General features: G+C 45.4%; 1 protein-coding gene across 2 annotated transcripts in view; it reads left to right on the forward strand.

Annotated features, from left to right (window-relative positions):
- The first annotated feature begins 8905 nt into the window (after window positions 1-8905).
- Window positions 8906-16636, forward strand: part of GALNT7 (polypeptide N-acetylgalactosaminyltransferase 7) — an 800303-nt gene continuing 792572 nt past the window's right edge. The window contains exon 1 of one of the 2 annotated variants that reach the window (XM_069631418.1): window positions 8906-9397. In XM_069631418.1, coding sequence (XP_069487519.1) covers window positions 9266-9397 — 132 coding nt within the window. In that variant the 5' untranslated portion in view covers window positions 8906-9265. The remainder of the gene's footprint in view (window positions 9398-16636) is intronic. The other variant, XM_069631417.1, reaches the window with a different exon arrangement.

Genomic DNA, 16636 nt, shown 5'->3' on the forward strand with positions numbered 1-16636 from the left:
CTATACATACTATGGGAAAGCACATACAGTAGAAACCAGACTATGGCACAGAAAGTCATAGTAGGCCACAACGAGCTCACAAAGCTAAAAGCTAAGCTGAATACATTGCAAACTAGAGAACTGCTATGTATGAAACAGGACCCTCGCCAATGTCGCATTGCTACATATGACATTCTTCCTCGTGAACTGAAATAACAACATTTTGGCAGACCTGAATAATTTCCCTAAATTCAAACTAATTCAGAGCTCTAGAAGCTCACAAACGTGGTCTCTGGACATGGTCTGGCAGAGCTGACGACGAGCCAAGAATTGGCGGCTGAGAAGAGCAGGGTTCTCACGAGCTAGACAGCGGCTGACAACAAAGGTGTTACAACCAGATCCGAGGTTACACGATGGGAAAGGAGCACTCTCATAGTCGATGAAGGTTTACAAACGGGTATAACGCAGACACATAGTTGCACAGGTTAACTTGAACAGGTACACTCCGAGCTGAGAACCAACAAGGGTCCCAGGCCTGGGGGCTAGCGGCTCGATCAATCAAAACTCATGGTCCTAGGGGTGGGTAACAGGGCCACCAACCAATCAGTGGGTCCACATATTGTAACAATTTAGAAATAACACTTTTTGGAGCTGATCCAGGCATGACACCTTACATGGGTGAGCCTGTAGAATAACCTCTATAGGCACAGATATAAGGGAACTATCACTCAACACCCAATCATGTCAGGCGATAGGTTTGCTGGAGAAGGGCCCAGGTCGTGGTGTCATTGTGACGTAGATTTGCCTAAATACTGGCCTGCAAGCCAGTGTTCACTGAGAGTGCGCCTGGACTTCTATCTGTGTGCTAATCCCTGTTGGTTTCAGGCTGTAATAAACCGCAGTGGAAATTGCACCTTTCTGGATGTGCGTTCCTTTTAGGGAAGGGAAAGAGTTAGGCCTTCCATGAGATCGGAGTTCACGAACTCCAAGCAACCTACCCTGCTTGCCTGGGAGGTCTCCCTAACAAGTTGGTAGCAGAGGTGATGGTTCGAGGCATCAGCCCGGCCACAAGCTGCCTCCTTCGCCACCAGACCTAAAAGGGTATGCAGTCATAAAATTGCGGTAAAAATGCTGTGGTTTGACCCAGTAAAGGTGTACCCCATTATACCATTTAAGGGGAGCAGGGGTTGCAGGGATGTCTCCCGCATCTTTTACATGGATTGCAGCGGCAAAACCACAGACTTTTTGCTGTGATTTTTTGTGTAAATGGCAATTTTTGCCGCGATTTTAACACATGGAACCCCTAAAAGTCTGTGGGACCCTCCTGGGTTTTGCGAGACACCGGAACAGCGCTAACTGGAGAAAGGCTGCCGGGGGCCGTTTTGGAAATTATCGCGCCCGTGATCAGTGCAGGGTCCAAGGCAGACCGGAAGGGCAAGGCGAGCGGTTGAAGGGGAGCCAGCGACCGAGCAGCGTCACCGAGCACGGAACGTATTGGTCCAGGCAATTAGCAATGTTGGCATAAGGGAGTGTGTGAGTAAGTGTTGGGAGGAGGGAGGTATTGTAGACAGTATTATTAATGCATTTTAGTATTGTTAGGAGTGTCATTGAGTAGGGACCGGAGTGGAGGTAGTAGTCCATTTTCTATGTTTAGGGAGCATTCGGTCTTTGAGGTAAAAGGTTCAAGTGAACAACTAGGACTATAGACTTTAACGCCTTGGATTATAGAAGTATGTAAATAAAGGATACCTGTGAATTGGGATTTGTAGCCCGGAGCTTAGATGACAGTATTCCCGTAGGGGTTAGCTGGAGCTATCCTAGATTGTGGAAGTGTATTAACTGGTTATGTCTCCTGGAGAGAGGCGTTTCACACGTTAGGTGATGCAAAGGGTGCAGTTAATTACAAGACAATAGAAGTATACTCTTCCCTGGAGAGGTGGGAAGACAGCTGTGGGGTTACAGAATTGTTTGGGAATTTTTGTGTGGGAAGGGGAGCAACGGGTCACTGTTTTGTATCGGTACAAATTAATTGTCCATATGGTCAGAGGTCTAGCTTGGTGATGTCACCCTCAGGTTATTGTATAGGACAGAGAGTTTTGATGGTGAGGAGCTAGTGTTGTGGATTTGGGTTTGGTAGAGAGGTGAATGAGCGGCGGTGCGCCGAAGGCACATGCGCAGGATTGTGGTGGTGCCGGAGAAGGCAGCAACTGTGAAGGCGGGGCTGTGCGTGGAGCAAGCTGTGTAAGGTTTATGTTTATGTTTATTGAGTTTATGTAGAGTTTTAAGCCAAAGCGCTTTACAGTATAACAGGTAAAATAATGAGAGAAGCATATTTACAAACATGAAACAAATCATTGGAACAATATGTAGAACAATTTACTTAATAAATAAGAGAGTGGGGGGAGGGGAGGGGAGAGGAGGTAGGGGATGGGGGTTACAATGTCTGTTTTGAGGTCAGGGGAGTGGGAGGAAGGGGGCAGGTGAGGGGGAGGGAAAATGAAGGGGGGAGTGCTCTCGTGACCTCCAACGCCCAACAGTAAAGAGCAAGTAAGCTTATAGCAATTGAAGTACATATCCATTGCAGTCTAACCCTTTTTCCTGACTGCGGATTATCGAAACCCTCGATTAGAGGTCAGGTAAACGAATAATGTACCCCATGTATCAGGGAGTGATCGAGGGACCGGCCCCCATCAAACAACTTTGCAAAGCCCTGCCACCATATAAAGATAAGATTATTAAATACAGCGTGGAATGGGCCAGGAGCACTGAAGGAAAAGTAACATGGTCATGGCAACCAGGGGGCATTTTCTCCAGGGACACGCAGCAATCACTACTGACACACTTACAGAACACCTATAAAGGGAAGAAGTTGGCAAAACGCATGGCTATATTTGAATTATGGCACGTATTTCAAGAAGGGGCAGCAGACCGGGTATGGATGATGAACCAGCAGAAGGTGAAGGAAGAGGAGCCTGACCCTTCCACACCTACTCCTGCCCCTCCGAGTGTAGTGTCTGATGACACTGAGGAAAAACAGGGAATATATCCATTAAGGGAACTAGAGACAGCAGAGGGATACTCAAACCCAACGTATAAACCACCACTATATACTCAAGAGGAGACTGCACAAGGTACAGTACGCCCGTCTAGCAGCAATGAGTCAGACAGGGAGGGGCTGCAGAGAGCAAAGGCAGAATTTGAGGGGATAGGTACCGGAGAGTGGATGGTGGCACAAATACTCGTGAAATTTAAAGGGAAAACAACAGGGGTCACAGAAGGAGCAACAAAGGGCCGTAGAGGGCTTGGAAAGGGAACAGGGGAAGCCTGACTGGGAGGCTCAAGTACAGCAGGAGGAACAACAGAACGGGGACAAGGAGACTAGAATAGAACAGGAAGAGAGGGAAAGGAAGGAGAAATTGGAAGAGTAAAGGAATGGAGAAGGAGCGTATGGATAAGGAACGGGCAGAGAGGCTAGAAAAGGAACAAAGAGAGAAGGAGAGGGACGAATGGGAAAGAAAGGGAAGTGACGAAAAAGAGGTAGAACTGGCAGAGTGGAGAAAGCAGATAATTGAGCAAGAAACACGCAAGTATGAAGAAAAGAGGCAGAGGAAGTTGCAGATAGACAGACTGGAGAGGGAACGAGCGTAGAGGGAGGAGGATGAGCGAGCAATGAGAGCAGCGGGGGAGCAATCTGCATTAGACTGGGAAAGGAAACGACAGAAAGGAGACAGGCGACCAGAACCGGATGGCTCAGAGGTACACCTGGATAGCTTAGTAGGGCAAGGCACTGCACGTTTAGGAATATGGAAAGGAGGAAATAAATACAATTTAGTGGATATTGATCTTGATACACAGCACAACCCCGACTCTACATCACGTAAGTTAAGTTTTGTAGACAACTTCTGCAGTGATATGGACACAGACTCTGACAAGGAGGACAGGCATGATGAGGATGAAAGAGGAGGGCATAACAAACTATCTCACAAGAACAGGTGAAGGCACATCCTGGAAATGCAGGTCACAGGGACAACGGGAAGGAGGGACAGATCCACACACCAAAAGCAATACACACCAGACCGGTGCGCCACACCAAACGCATATATTAACAGACTGAGTGATCTTCTAGGGCGTAGGCGGGAGGAGACCTCATTAGCACATTCCAGGGAATGACTGTCTATTACACATGAAGAGACAAAACGGATACCCATGCCAGAACCCACAGACATATGTACAGACGTTGAGGACGAGAGAGGGCCCATTCAGATCAGAAAGTACCGAAGAACACCAGAGGAGAGGGCACCATGTTTGCAGATGCTCCTACTTGAAAGGGGAGGGACAGGGCCTCAGTATGTACCCTGAAAACACACAGACAAGGAGAATGTCAAATGCGAGATTACCCTCATTGAGTGCGGGAGCGTGGAAATGGATATATGAAATGGAGAAGTTGACAGCAGGCTACAGGCTGGCAGTGGGTGACGGCAAGGGGCTATTGGTATCGATATTGGGTGGCGCAGCTGATGACATATGGAAGAGGGTGGGTTTCCAGGACTGACTATACATAACACAGCACACAACGGGTCACCATTTGCAAACTGTAGAGCAGCAGTGTGGCAAGCACTGTGGACACAGTACCCTGACACGTCAGACATAGGGGCAATTACATCACTCAAACTGCGTGACGATGAGGATCCTGTTGAGTACATTCAAGCGATTTAAGAGCTTTGGCGCCTCGAAACCCGAGAGCCGCGGGACAAAATTATTTATGTGACTGAACTACAAAGGGTAACAAGCCATGGCAGAGTTGCATGTCCTTCAGGGGGTAGTGCCGGGAAGTAATCTTTTAGGTAGTCCCATAGCCCTTGAAATGAAGATCGCTGCCGTGATGTACACCATATAACATGGGGTCCCAGTGATGCAACATTTTCCAGAACTATTCAAAGGCATCGGATGTCTGAAATAAGACTGAAGTACCATTCACATAGATAGGTTGGTAACTACAGTAGCGCAACACCCTCGCCAAACACCCATTCACATGCAACCACGGGTGAAGAAAAAGATTCAATGCCTGTTGAGTGAGGATATAATAGAACTTGCCTGTCGTCCCACTCTGTGGCTCTCGCATGTTGTAGAAGTACCCAAACAAGGATCGTTTGACAAGGATCTGTGTATGGACATGTGTCAAGCTAACAAAGCAATTGAATGGGAACGTCATCCCGGTACGCACCTGGATGACATGAGAAGAACTATGCAGGTGCTGATGCGAGCTCCGGCCCAAGTCGCCTTCGCTGGAGGGTCATCTTGCTTCTTTATAATGGTGAAGACTCCCAGGGTAGGGAGGGATCACAGCAGGCGTCCTTCCTTCCGAAACATGTTGATTAATGTTCCTTTAGGAATCCGCTATTACACCCTCTAGATGTGGGGGAGTTGGGAGCGGGATAGGTAGTCTGTACTCAGGGCTCCCAGATCAGTTTGCATAGATTAAACAGAGGTTTCCCCTGCTAGGACACAGGGCTGTTTCAAAGGCAATTTATTGTGTTTGCTTCAGTTTCATGTAGTGATGTCACCAGGGTGGCATTGCGGGTGCCTTCGAGTAGGTGGTGGTCATCCCCAGGAATCTGGTCACAACGGGGAATTCAGACTGGTTAAACCCCTCTTGTTCTTAGGAGTCAGATGGTCACTGAGGCATCGGGTCTTTAAGGCACATAAGTGATAATAGCTCCAGCCACATGTCACGCCTGGGCGATGGGGTCTGTGTCTACATGTGGCGCGGGTTGATGGGAATCATCCCCTGTGCTTGTGGTAATGAGTAAAGTCTTGGCCGTGATACTGCTGTAGCGGGCTGTTCGTAGTATGGATTGTATAGCGTATTGGGGCCAGATGCACCCTCACAAAAATCGGGTGCTCGCGGAGAAGCTGGGTCCAGAGGCCGTTCAGGGGACGTTAGCCTGAGCCACCTGTCATGACTATGAGCAGGGACTCATCCCTCCATGCTGCACAGGAGGATCAAGAGGCATCCCCCGCACCCGATATGCCAGACGGGACCTCAGTAGCACTGTGGTTGCATCAGGAAATCTTCTGTAGATGTTGCATACCTTCATGGGGCTGAGAAATCAGCTGCTGCGAAGGAGGACCGGGTTACCAAGGCGTTCTGATGATGTTGTCCCCGGCTAGCTGTCACACCTGGGGGCCGGGAGCAGCATCTCTGTTGTGGCGCGGGATGGTAGGCACCCACCTCCCGTGCACCCACCTCCCGTGCCTCTGCTAACGGGCAGGGTGTCAGCCGTACCACGGCTATGGTGGGCAGCCTGCCTTGTGGTCTGTGTAGCTCGCTGACTGAATATATTTAACTCCTGGGTCCTCTCCGAGCAAGTTCAGCAGGGTCTGGAGCAGGCGCGCCTCCTCATCTTCGTGTTGCGGGGTCGACCCACCATTTTGTAGTGCTCTGTGGACAGGGGCCGCAGTCACCAGCAGCGGTCAGGTGTAATGAGCGAGCGTTAGGAGCTCATAATGCTCATAATTCTACCAGCTGTGCCCAGATCGTTGCGGTCCCAGTAGATGGTTCTATCCACCGGACTCATGAGCAGGAACAGCATCCTTTTCGTTGCGAAAGCGGGCTTCATACAGAGACAATTAAAGGAGCAGCCTCATCGATGGCACTCCAGGCCACGCCCCCAGGTATGTTTTATTATTGTGGCATTCTTTCACAAAAAACAAAACCTACCACGCATACACTCTGAAAACAAGCATCAATTGTCGCATACACGCTGAAAATAAGCATCAATTGTCATTTGACCCTGGATGAAAGGGAGCAATCGTTATGCTCAAAGCACACAAGGTGTGGAATACACGCAAAAATTATAACATTTACTGTTTTGAAAGTGGACATTGGGAAATTTAGTTTCAATTTATGGAAAACATTGTTCTGAGCAGACACTCTGTGTTACACCAAGAGAATGGAACTAATGAACATAATGTAAGATCAGCTATCCATAATATTTTTGCGATTAAAAACGGCATTTGCGTTGTATGCATACGGAACAATTCAGTGACGCGCGAATATGCTATATGACGAAAATAGTGTACACAATACTTTGTTCCATTGATAAAATTTATACTGTGCCATATTTAAAAAAACAATTGCGTAACTCGCGGTTTGTTTATAAGTCTACTAATAATTGTTATTTGTGTATAGTTAAAGAGGAATGAGTAAAGGTTTGATTTTTTGACCGGTATTGCTTTCTGAAATTGTTAAGGGTTGTTAGATTGAGCATATTATGATGAGCATATTATGATGATTATTCATCGATGAGCCGCAACCACAAACTGTATTCAGGCTAGTGATATCTAAACCACTTCATCCCATGGAATATTAGGGCATGCTATCAACGTGGCATTATTGGATGTGCTAGGGGTAGAACATTTTCCAAGGGAACTTGGGTTAGCTTTTCGATATATAATATTCCAAGTTCCGTTATAATGCCATCTGTGCAGAATTACAGGGTAAATGGATACATTTGAATAAAGAACGGCTACTAAAATATATTTTTATTATGTTATCTACACAGATTATATTGTGCCATTCTGCAAATGCCCTAGTTTCCAGCTGCCGTGGGACGGTTTCTTCAGCCAACAATGACAGATACGCCTAAACGCCTTGATTTGCATCAACCTCATGTGGGATGATAGATTGGGACCGATATGCCCTTTGGCGGTATCAGCGACAAGGAGCAACCTGTCATCGTTTATGGTCTAGCAAGAAGCTGGTGCCAAAGCCTTGGGATAGTAGGTGCGTCCAATCCGCATCTTCTACCGAAAGGAACAGCATGTGCGTCATTATAAAGTTTTGATGGTCTAACCCAAGACATACAACAATTGGTCTTTGATCAAAATGAGCCGATCATGATAATGTTGTTTTTGGGGCGTTCTTTGTTAAATAAAAGCACTTGCTAAATTGCAGATAAATGATCTTTCCTTTAACAATATTGTTTTCAAATATGATTTGGGACGCGCTGTGAGAGGATGTGTGTGTTGATCTTCTGGGTTTTGCGTTAACTGACATTATGACGTGGGTGATGACTGGGCGCGTTTGGCTCGGCTGCCCACTAAGGTCATGAAAATAGATGGAGCATATCGTTTGGAATAATGATGACAGTTCGGGGGAGCGGGTGATATGATTTACTGCCGCGAGGGCTCTCAAACTTTGGGCGATGCAGCAACAGATAAGATTAGCACAAGATGGCTGCGCCCGACCCGTTGTTTTTGCAATTGTAAAAGTGAGGAAAACTAAGGTAAGATGCATAGGAATTTTTTTTACAATCGATCACAGTATGCTTAAAAACACATGCCTTAACTCTCTGGACAATAACATTTTTGAGCACACTATCCCTTTAAGCGCATTATAAAAGAACAATTAATTTGCCAACAGTACATCACAATCTTCCTCGCTATACCTTTATACCACTATGCCCCACTAACAACCTACCCTCTTAACTGTCAGAGCTGCCAGAGGACCACTCCAGTGGTGATAGTGCTTGGTATATATATCCTTTAACATCAAAACGGTCTGGTAGAGTCAAGGGACAGAGTTCTGAAAACCGTGGTGGTGATAAACACACAAAACTGTGTAGCCATAGACTTATGGTGGTGAGAATGGCCAACTGGTTGGTGAAGGTTTTGGTTGTGATCGGCAGGTACAGCCGCAAGAGCTGGGCTGGAGGTGCAGCAGACGCCGACAACCTTGCACTGAGCCTTGACTGTTCACTCAGCATTGCACTTCCCAAGAGGCGGGCATGGCAGGTCAGGCTGCGTACCTTGTTTGTCCCTGGCACACACTCACAGCCTCCTTAATCGGTTTTATTCTTGAGGCGACGTGTAAAACAGCACCAGCAGTGCCGGGGAGGGGACAGGGGTAGGGGTGGCACAGCCCAAGTGCTGTAAAACTAGCCACGTGGAGCAACCCAAGGGGACTTCCTGGTGTATATCCTGATCTACGAGTGACCAGGAGGGGAGGGGGAGGGTTGCTTCGGAGTGGGCGAAAGATCCTGGCGGTGCGAGAGGGGAGCTGTGCAGATCACACAGAGTGCGAAAGTTTATTGCATGCAGGAGCACCAAGCGGGGGCAGCACAAACACATGAGACAAGGAGCAGCCGGACCGAGAACCGAGAAGGGCTCAGGCGGGCCGGAGGAAGAAACAGGCGGCTATCCGGGGAGCTGTAGTGGAGGAGGGGCGGAGGAAGGTGTGGGACTGGGAGCGAGCTGAACGGGACCCGGCATTCGGCAGTGGAAGATGCGGCTGAAGGTGGGCTTCCTCCTGCGCAGTGTGTTGGTGGTCGGCACATTTCTGGGGCTGGTGCTGCTCTGGGCATCGATGTCTCCCAAGGCGGCGGACCAGGCCGGAGCCCCGGTGATCGGAGCGCGGGTGAGTGACGTTTTTCTTTGTGGGGTGAGGGGGTGGGGGGAGACGGCTCTGCGGGGCCGGGTTTCCGAGCCGTACCTGCTTACAGCGGCTGTGACTGGGCCTTGTTTCCGGGGAAATAAGAGGACTTATCGGCAGTGGCCGCATCACAGGGTGTATTGTTTACGCCGTGGTGGGCTGAGAGTGAGTACCCACTACCCGGGTGTGTGTGGGGCCTCAGTTCCGTGTTTCAAACACAAGAGCTTCCGCCGTCCGGGGGTTACCATGGAGACCGACCAAGGGGCAAAGAGGGGAGGGCAGAGGCGATGAGATTGGGAGCATAGCAGGGATGGGATGGGGGGGGGGGTGAAAATGGGGGCCAGAGCTAGCGAGGAGGGCAGCGAGGGTGGTGACCGAGAGGGGGTGAAGACTGGGAGTGTGGGTCAGAGAATGAGAAGAGGGTTAAACGTGGTTGAGTGTGAGAAGGCTTGAGGGACTGGGTGAAACTGGAGTAGTCGGAGGCTGGGCAACCTGAGTGATGATTGAGGTTTGGCAGAAGATTGAGCAGGAGTAACGAATGGGTGCACAGAAGTAGGTGAGGACTTGAGTGGAAAAGATGTGGGGGTGAAGATTGGGAGTTGACAGAAGTTATGAGTGAGGGCTAGTTATAGGAGAGAGTGAGCAATGGTGGGCAGGAGTGGTAGTCAGCAGTTGACAGAAGGGAGAGCTGCAGTTTTCCCCTGTCATGTGTTAGAAGGTTACCCCGCCCTGTTATTTGCCTTTGAATTATGGGACATATCGTTTTTTCTTTTCCAGTTCGAAATTTAGGAAAAATAGAACCCCCTAGACCCTTCAAAAGAATCGCTGTATTGCTATTTTCATACACTTCTGAGTTCTAAGAAGGAAATACGTTTCAATAACTTGGCAGATTTTGTATTTGGTTTATTATCTCGCCTGGAGTGAGAGAATGCGATTTTTTAGGAACCCTTGTCACATAAAACACCTTCTGTATATGCAAAAGTGAATCAATACGATAGACTCTCTACATAAGTATTCGTCCCTTGAACACCTAAAAACGAACATTAAAAAATGGTGACAGTTGCGCTGTATCTACATTTATATCAGAGTATTTATATTAGCAATGACTTAGTTTGACTATTCACCCCACCAGCTAGTTGAAGCGCGTAGAGGGCGAATAACTAAAGATCGGGCATTCTGCAGATTATGTGGGGAAAGTTATGAAGGTGAAAGCTTAAAGCACGTATTTTTATATTGCACAGCGTTAATAACACCGCGTATTTTATACTTCCAGAAACAGGTTAATATATCATAATGTATTGACTCAGAGAGCCAATGGCAGGAGATACATGGTGGTTATCCCACTTCAGTTGTTGCTGCTGTGGTTGGCTTTTTAAAGTATATCAAATTGGAGGTGTTGTCGACTTGCCCGTAATGGGAGTTTTAAGGAAGACGTTGGTTGTAAACGAGGATGAAATTTAACATTGATGCATTTTTTGAGAATTAATTTTGAGTATGTTTCGCAAAAGGTTGAATTGTAATTAACCATATGCAAATAGACGAAAACTATACCCTCAGAATAGAACAAAAACAGGACTGAATGTCTTTCTCATGCATGGCCATGGGGAATTTGAGAGGTCTGGGAGTGAGAACTTTGGGCAGAATGGATTGATGACATAGGAACAGAGTGGGCATCAACAGTGTGGTAGAAGGGAGAAAAAACAGGGAGACAGAATTGTCTGACAACCATGGGTGTTGGGTGATACCAGAAAGGAGAGACCACTGCGACGGAAGAAGGAAGCAATTACTGGGGAGAAGAGGGGAGTGAAAACTTGGGGACATCTTTGATGGGTGGGCCAAGGGAATGACTACTGTTGCAGCAAGAGTGAGGCCTAGGTAGTAGAACTGAAGGCTGGTCCGGAGGAGGTGATGGCAGGGTTGGAAGGTGTGAAGATGGTTGGGCATAGGGAGAGTGTAGGAGAGGGAGAATACGTGAAGATTTAGGGAGCAGGGGGTTTGTGACTAAAGGGGCGATGGTCAGTCAAAGTTAGGACTGCAGGCAGAATGAGCAAGGACTGTGACAGGAGGAAGTAACCTGTAGTTAGCGGAAGAGAGTGCAAGCTGAGGCAGAACTGTGGGAGTAGCTACAAAGGGGCAGACGGTTGCTATGATGGTAGCTAATATAAGGTAATGAAGAGTGGTGGGGCAGAAGGATGCATTGACTGGGGGGCAGAAAGAAGAGACAACTTGGGTCGAGGAAGAAAGCAACAACTTGAGGTCACAAGGACGGGGGCTAGACTGGCAATCTTGGAGGCATGAGTGATGACAAGAGGACAGAAAGGCTCACAAGGAGTTAAGACTGCAGGGCAAGGGAGGTGAGGACTGGGGTCAGATGGGTGAAGACTGATCAGGGAATGTCATAAATGAAGAGTCCGGAAGCAGAAAGAGTAAGGATTGGAGTAGAAGCCAGGTTGGTGAGGACAGGGCAGGAGTAGAGTCCAGGGTGGTGAGGAGAAGGTGTGACAGAAGAAGTAATAGCGGCAGAAGGAACGAGGACTGGGGCATATGGGTTGTAGATTTGGGACAACAGCCTGGGGGGTCGGGGACGTGTGGCAGATACGTGGGTCAGAGGTCACATTGGGGCAAGAGGTTACAGAGAGAAGAACCAGGAAGGAAAACATGAGAAAATTGGATCGATGTGATGAACATGGTGGTGGTGAGATGTTGGAAGTACTGGTACCGGTCCAGAGAAATGACCCGCCAATCTCCTCTTTCCTCCCCAGCAGTCTGAGAGCTTGGTGTTAAAAGAGTGAAAGAGAGTCTGGGTGTGTTCAGAGACAGGGGACCTAAATTAGATGAGTAAATGTTTGTTTCGAGCAAACGGGCAGCCTCCTTTTCTGGTGATTTGAGTCAAACTGATGGTTTCAGTGAGAGAGATATTGGCGAAAAATATTTGGATACATTTATGAAATATGTACTCTGCACATAAGAAGATTTTGAAGGCAGTACTGGTGAAGGTTCATCTCAGGACATGACTTAAGCTTCCATTGAGATATATAACTCCCTTGTGATGTCAAGAAAGCCAGAATAAAGCTAGACCAGACATCGTAATGTAGCACAGGCATGAGAAGAAATTTGGGTTCGAGGGCTTTTTTTAAAATTGTATTTATTATTATTTTTTTTACACATGAGAAACAAATATTTGACAAATCTATGATGAAATAAGTAACATTCTTTTCTAGGAGTTTATGACTACAGCAGTAGCATTTCATTTGTTTTCTTAAAAATAAGAGTTTTTAATTGAATGGGTTTTGGCTTTTAACCTAGAAGCATGCTTGCATCACAAGTAGAAACTGGATTTAGAACGTCTGGAATTAAATAGGGAAATGGGCTATGTGGTTTCTGGGATTAAAAGGAGATGAAAATGATAGGTTCTGCAATGAGAACTACAGTCGACATTGAAGGGGGCACAAGATTAACAGTTTCAAGTACTATTGCATGACATGGTAGTGAATGCACCAGCCAAATTCCCAGCAAAAGAAGTGCAGACAAAAAGTAAATGCATTAAAAAAAAAATCAAGGCTCAGTAATAGGAAAACAGTACTATTGACTAAGGGTAATTCTGGAGACAATCTGAGGTCCATGCGGCAAGAAATTAGCAATCCAATATGATGGCAATTCAAAGCAGATCAGAGGGAAAGGCTAAGGGTTTGGACAAAAAATGCCAGGGGCAGACGGCCACATTATTTCACTTTGCCCTGCATTTCTCATTTACATTTTCCTAGCCCTCGGACTCATTGTGACTAGACTTTATCAGAACCTTTTGTTTGTCCATCTTTTAACACAACCGTGATATCTGTTCTCATTCTGTCTTCACTTGCATCTCTGTTCCTTTTCTGCCGCCACCCGCCGGTTCTCCTGCTTTCTGTGTCTAGCACCATTCACTTTTTTATTTGTGCCATTTCATCTCAGGAATTCCAAAGGCACTAGGCTTTGTTGGCGTTTCACTTCATCTGCAGCCATTCTTTTGCTCTCCGACCGTCAAGTCTGTAGTGAGGCGCAGCTCGTAGCAAAAAGGGTGTTCCAACTCGAACAATCCATGAAAACTCTATCGGAATGGTTACATTCATTTTTTGGGTTGGAGAGAGAGAGAGGCAAACCGGTGGAATATTTTTTTAAAGGTCAAATGATGGTCAGGCGAATGTTTGAAAAATGTGTTTTTCAGTGTGCAAACTGGAAGAGCAACGACTCATTGCATTACATTTGAAGCACGCATTGGCATAGCCATTCATTTAGGTTTTTGTGTAGGTGTCTTTTATGAATTCCCCAGCCAACTTGTTGTTGCCATCTTATTTTCTTTTATTACCATAATTTGCTAGTTATCGTCAGTCTTTACTTGGGGAATTGCATCATTTGAAAGGTATTTTGCTACCATGTGTCATAGATTGGTTGCAAAAGCCTACAATATCACGTCATTGCCAGGGAATGCCATCAAAGCCGGGACACTCCCACGATATATCGCCATCACATAGAAAATTACACCATTGCTGCACATTGCTATCATATGCCCTTATGCAATCACTATTACCAAAGGTTGCCATTAGATGCCCAGGCATTCGCACCAGTTGTAATTAAATGCTCCTTTACTTTTTCCTCACATAATTGTCATATTCCATAATGCCCACCGAGTACACCATGACTAGTTGCCAAAACATCCAGTTAGACCATTAGGCCTACTAAAGCCATTGCTGCTAGTTCCGCATATGTAAGTAAGAAGGGTCTTTGCGACAAGGTGGGAGTAGCTCTAGCAGCAGCGGATGGTGCTTTTCCCACCCTTCCTCCTGACATAGTCCCTTCCTAGTTCGGAAGCAAGATCCGATCCTTATAGGAAAAGAGAGTAGGAGCTCAACATGGCCCTATAGGAGATGTTTTGAACAGGGAGGAGGGGGCAGAGCGTGATTTGGAGCAGCCAAGCCGTGAAAGCAGCAGAATAGTCTTACAGAAACGGGGAAGCAGAGGAACGATATAAGTGGGTAAGTAGCAGGTAGATAATGTAGAGTGAAAGGGATTTGGGAACCGCTGCAAAGAAAGGAAATTATTAAACCAAACATTTCACGATGAAATAAAAAGCACACTTTATAAGTGTGACAATAAGAACAAATGGAACTGCTTTTTTTAAATGTATTTTTTATTAATACGCTCTGTTTCAGTTTACAAGAAACTTTTCACACCATATGAAATATAACACAAAGACAATAGAAATAGCTTGACATAAAACACATATATACAAAACCAGTACAAATTAAGATCAGCTTTTGTCCTCAGTGTATAAAAATACTCCAATATACTCAAAATAACAACAACCAAGCATAAAATAACATTTTATCACTAAATCACCATCTAAAGTGACAGAATAGAGTAATGGTCGTTTAAAGCTCATAAGACAACCTGTTGACTCCCTACCTCTTGCAGAATGTGCACTTGATGTCAGTCAACTGCAGCACTGTTCATTCTTTCTAACAATACATCTTCAAATTAAACAGAAACCGTCTGATTGCACACATAAACAATTTGAAGGGATTATTCATACATTTTGACCGAAGTAATTCCCTCGAGAAATTAGTGCTCATGACATTCTTTTCCCCCAAAAGTATAATTCTGTCATTCTCAAAGTAGCTACAATAAATAAGCAAATACTTGATAGATTCCGGTTGTGATTCCACGTTGCAAAATCTACATCCCTCTACAACAGAAGGCATCCAATGCTTAATGCGTTCTAGCTAATGCAACGGGTTCATACAAAACCATATATATATATATATATATATCACATATTTGGGTATCCGGAAAACACTCAATATACATTAGTCTCGGTAGCCTTTTGTGTGAATGTTGTGCGAATTCCTGATATGATTGATAAGAACCAATTTCCTCTTGGGACTCAACCCAATCCATTTGATATGTTTTTTTTTTTTTAGCTTAGCCAGCACGGATAATTACATCTTCCTTGGTAATGTTTATTCGTGCTAACGCACATTGCATTCTCTTTTTAAACATTAAGACTGATTGTGGATGCTCTAACTGAAGCATCTTTGCAAATTCAGTACAAATTGAGTTGCGAGAGGGATCTAGCATTTTGGCAAGCGTATTCATCGGATGCCACAAAAATCGTGAAAATAAACTTGATAAACCCAGTTCTATACGTATGCATGCATTTGGTACAGATTTTGCCAGACCCAGAGTTTGCTTCCATAAGTGAGCTTGCAGAGAGTTGAGAATCTGATCAATATCATGGAGACATAACTCCAAACCATACAGCAGACAGCTTCAATGTTTAACAAATAGAATTGAATAGCAGGACTTAATGAGTATTTACAGTATTTTGAACTATGATCCTTAGTACCATTGATTTTTAGAAAAAGCATTTGTGACATCAAAGCCCAAGTATTTTAGCGCAGAAATTCTTTCCAGCAAAATGTCATTAATAGTCCAAATAAATCGTGGCAATTATTTTCCACCCGAAAATAATAAGATCTTTGACTTTGCTACATTGGGGCGCAGGTTATGATCATGTGCGAAAGAAGCAAATGCCTGTAGTTTATTTTGGAGTCCGAAAAGAGTTTTGTCAAATAACAAAATGTCATCCGCGTAGGCCAGCCAGTTTAGTTTTAAATGGCCAAGCTTTGCAGGAACACATAGTATTTGATTCCAAATAAGATCAATGTCTACCAAATATAGGTTAAACAAAGTAGAAGCATGGTTACAACCTTGCTTCACCCCTGTGCAAGTCCGAATGTTCTCTGTTACATCCCCTTGTTGATTAATTTGAATTTTAAAATACGTATCTGTCTGTAATAATACTAGCAACTGAATTATATTCTCAGGGAAGCCCCACTTTTGCAGTTTTCTCCATAGCATGTCACAAATTACACAATCGAAAGCAGAGCTCAAATCTAAAGCGGCCATGTAAATTGTGCTAGCTGAGTTTTTCTTGATTGAGTATAGGAGATGTGATAAGACAGTTGCATTTGCTGCCTTACCCATCTGTTTTCGAAATCCCGTTTGATTCAGGGATAAGATGGCATGAGTTTTTATGTGTTTTTCAAGTTCTTGTAATAACAATATGGTGAAAACTTTATCTGAGGCATCCATTAGACCTATGGGCCTATAGTTTAATGTCTCATCAGGATTACCTTTTTTATAAAAAGGGACTATTAAAGCCATATGCCATGATTGAGGAATAAT

Source organism: Ambystoma mexicanum, chromosome 6q (genome assembly GCF_040938575.1).
Source record: "Ambystoma mexicanum isolate Mex_15411 chromosome 6q, UKY_AmexF1_1, whole genome shotgun sequence".
NCBI lineage: Eukaryota > Metazoa > Chordata > Amphibia > Caudata > Ambystomatidae > Ambystoma > Ambystoma mexicanum.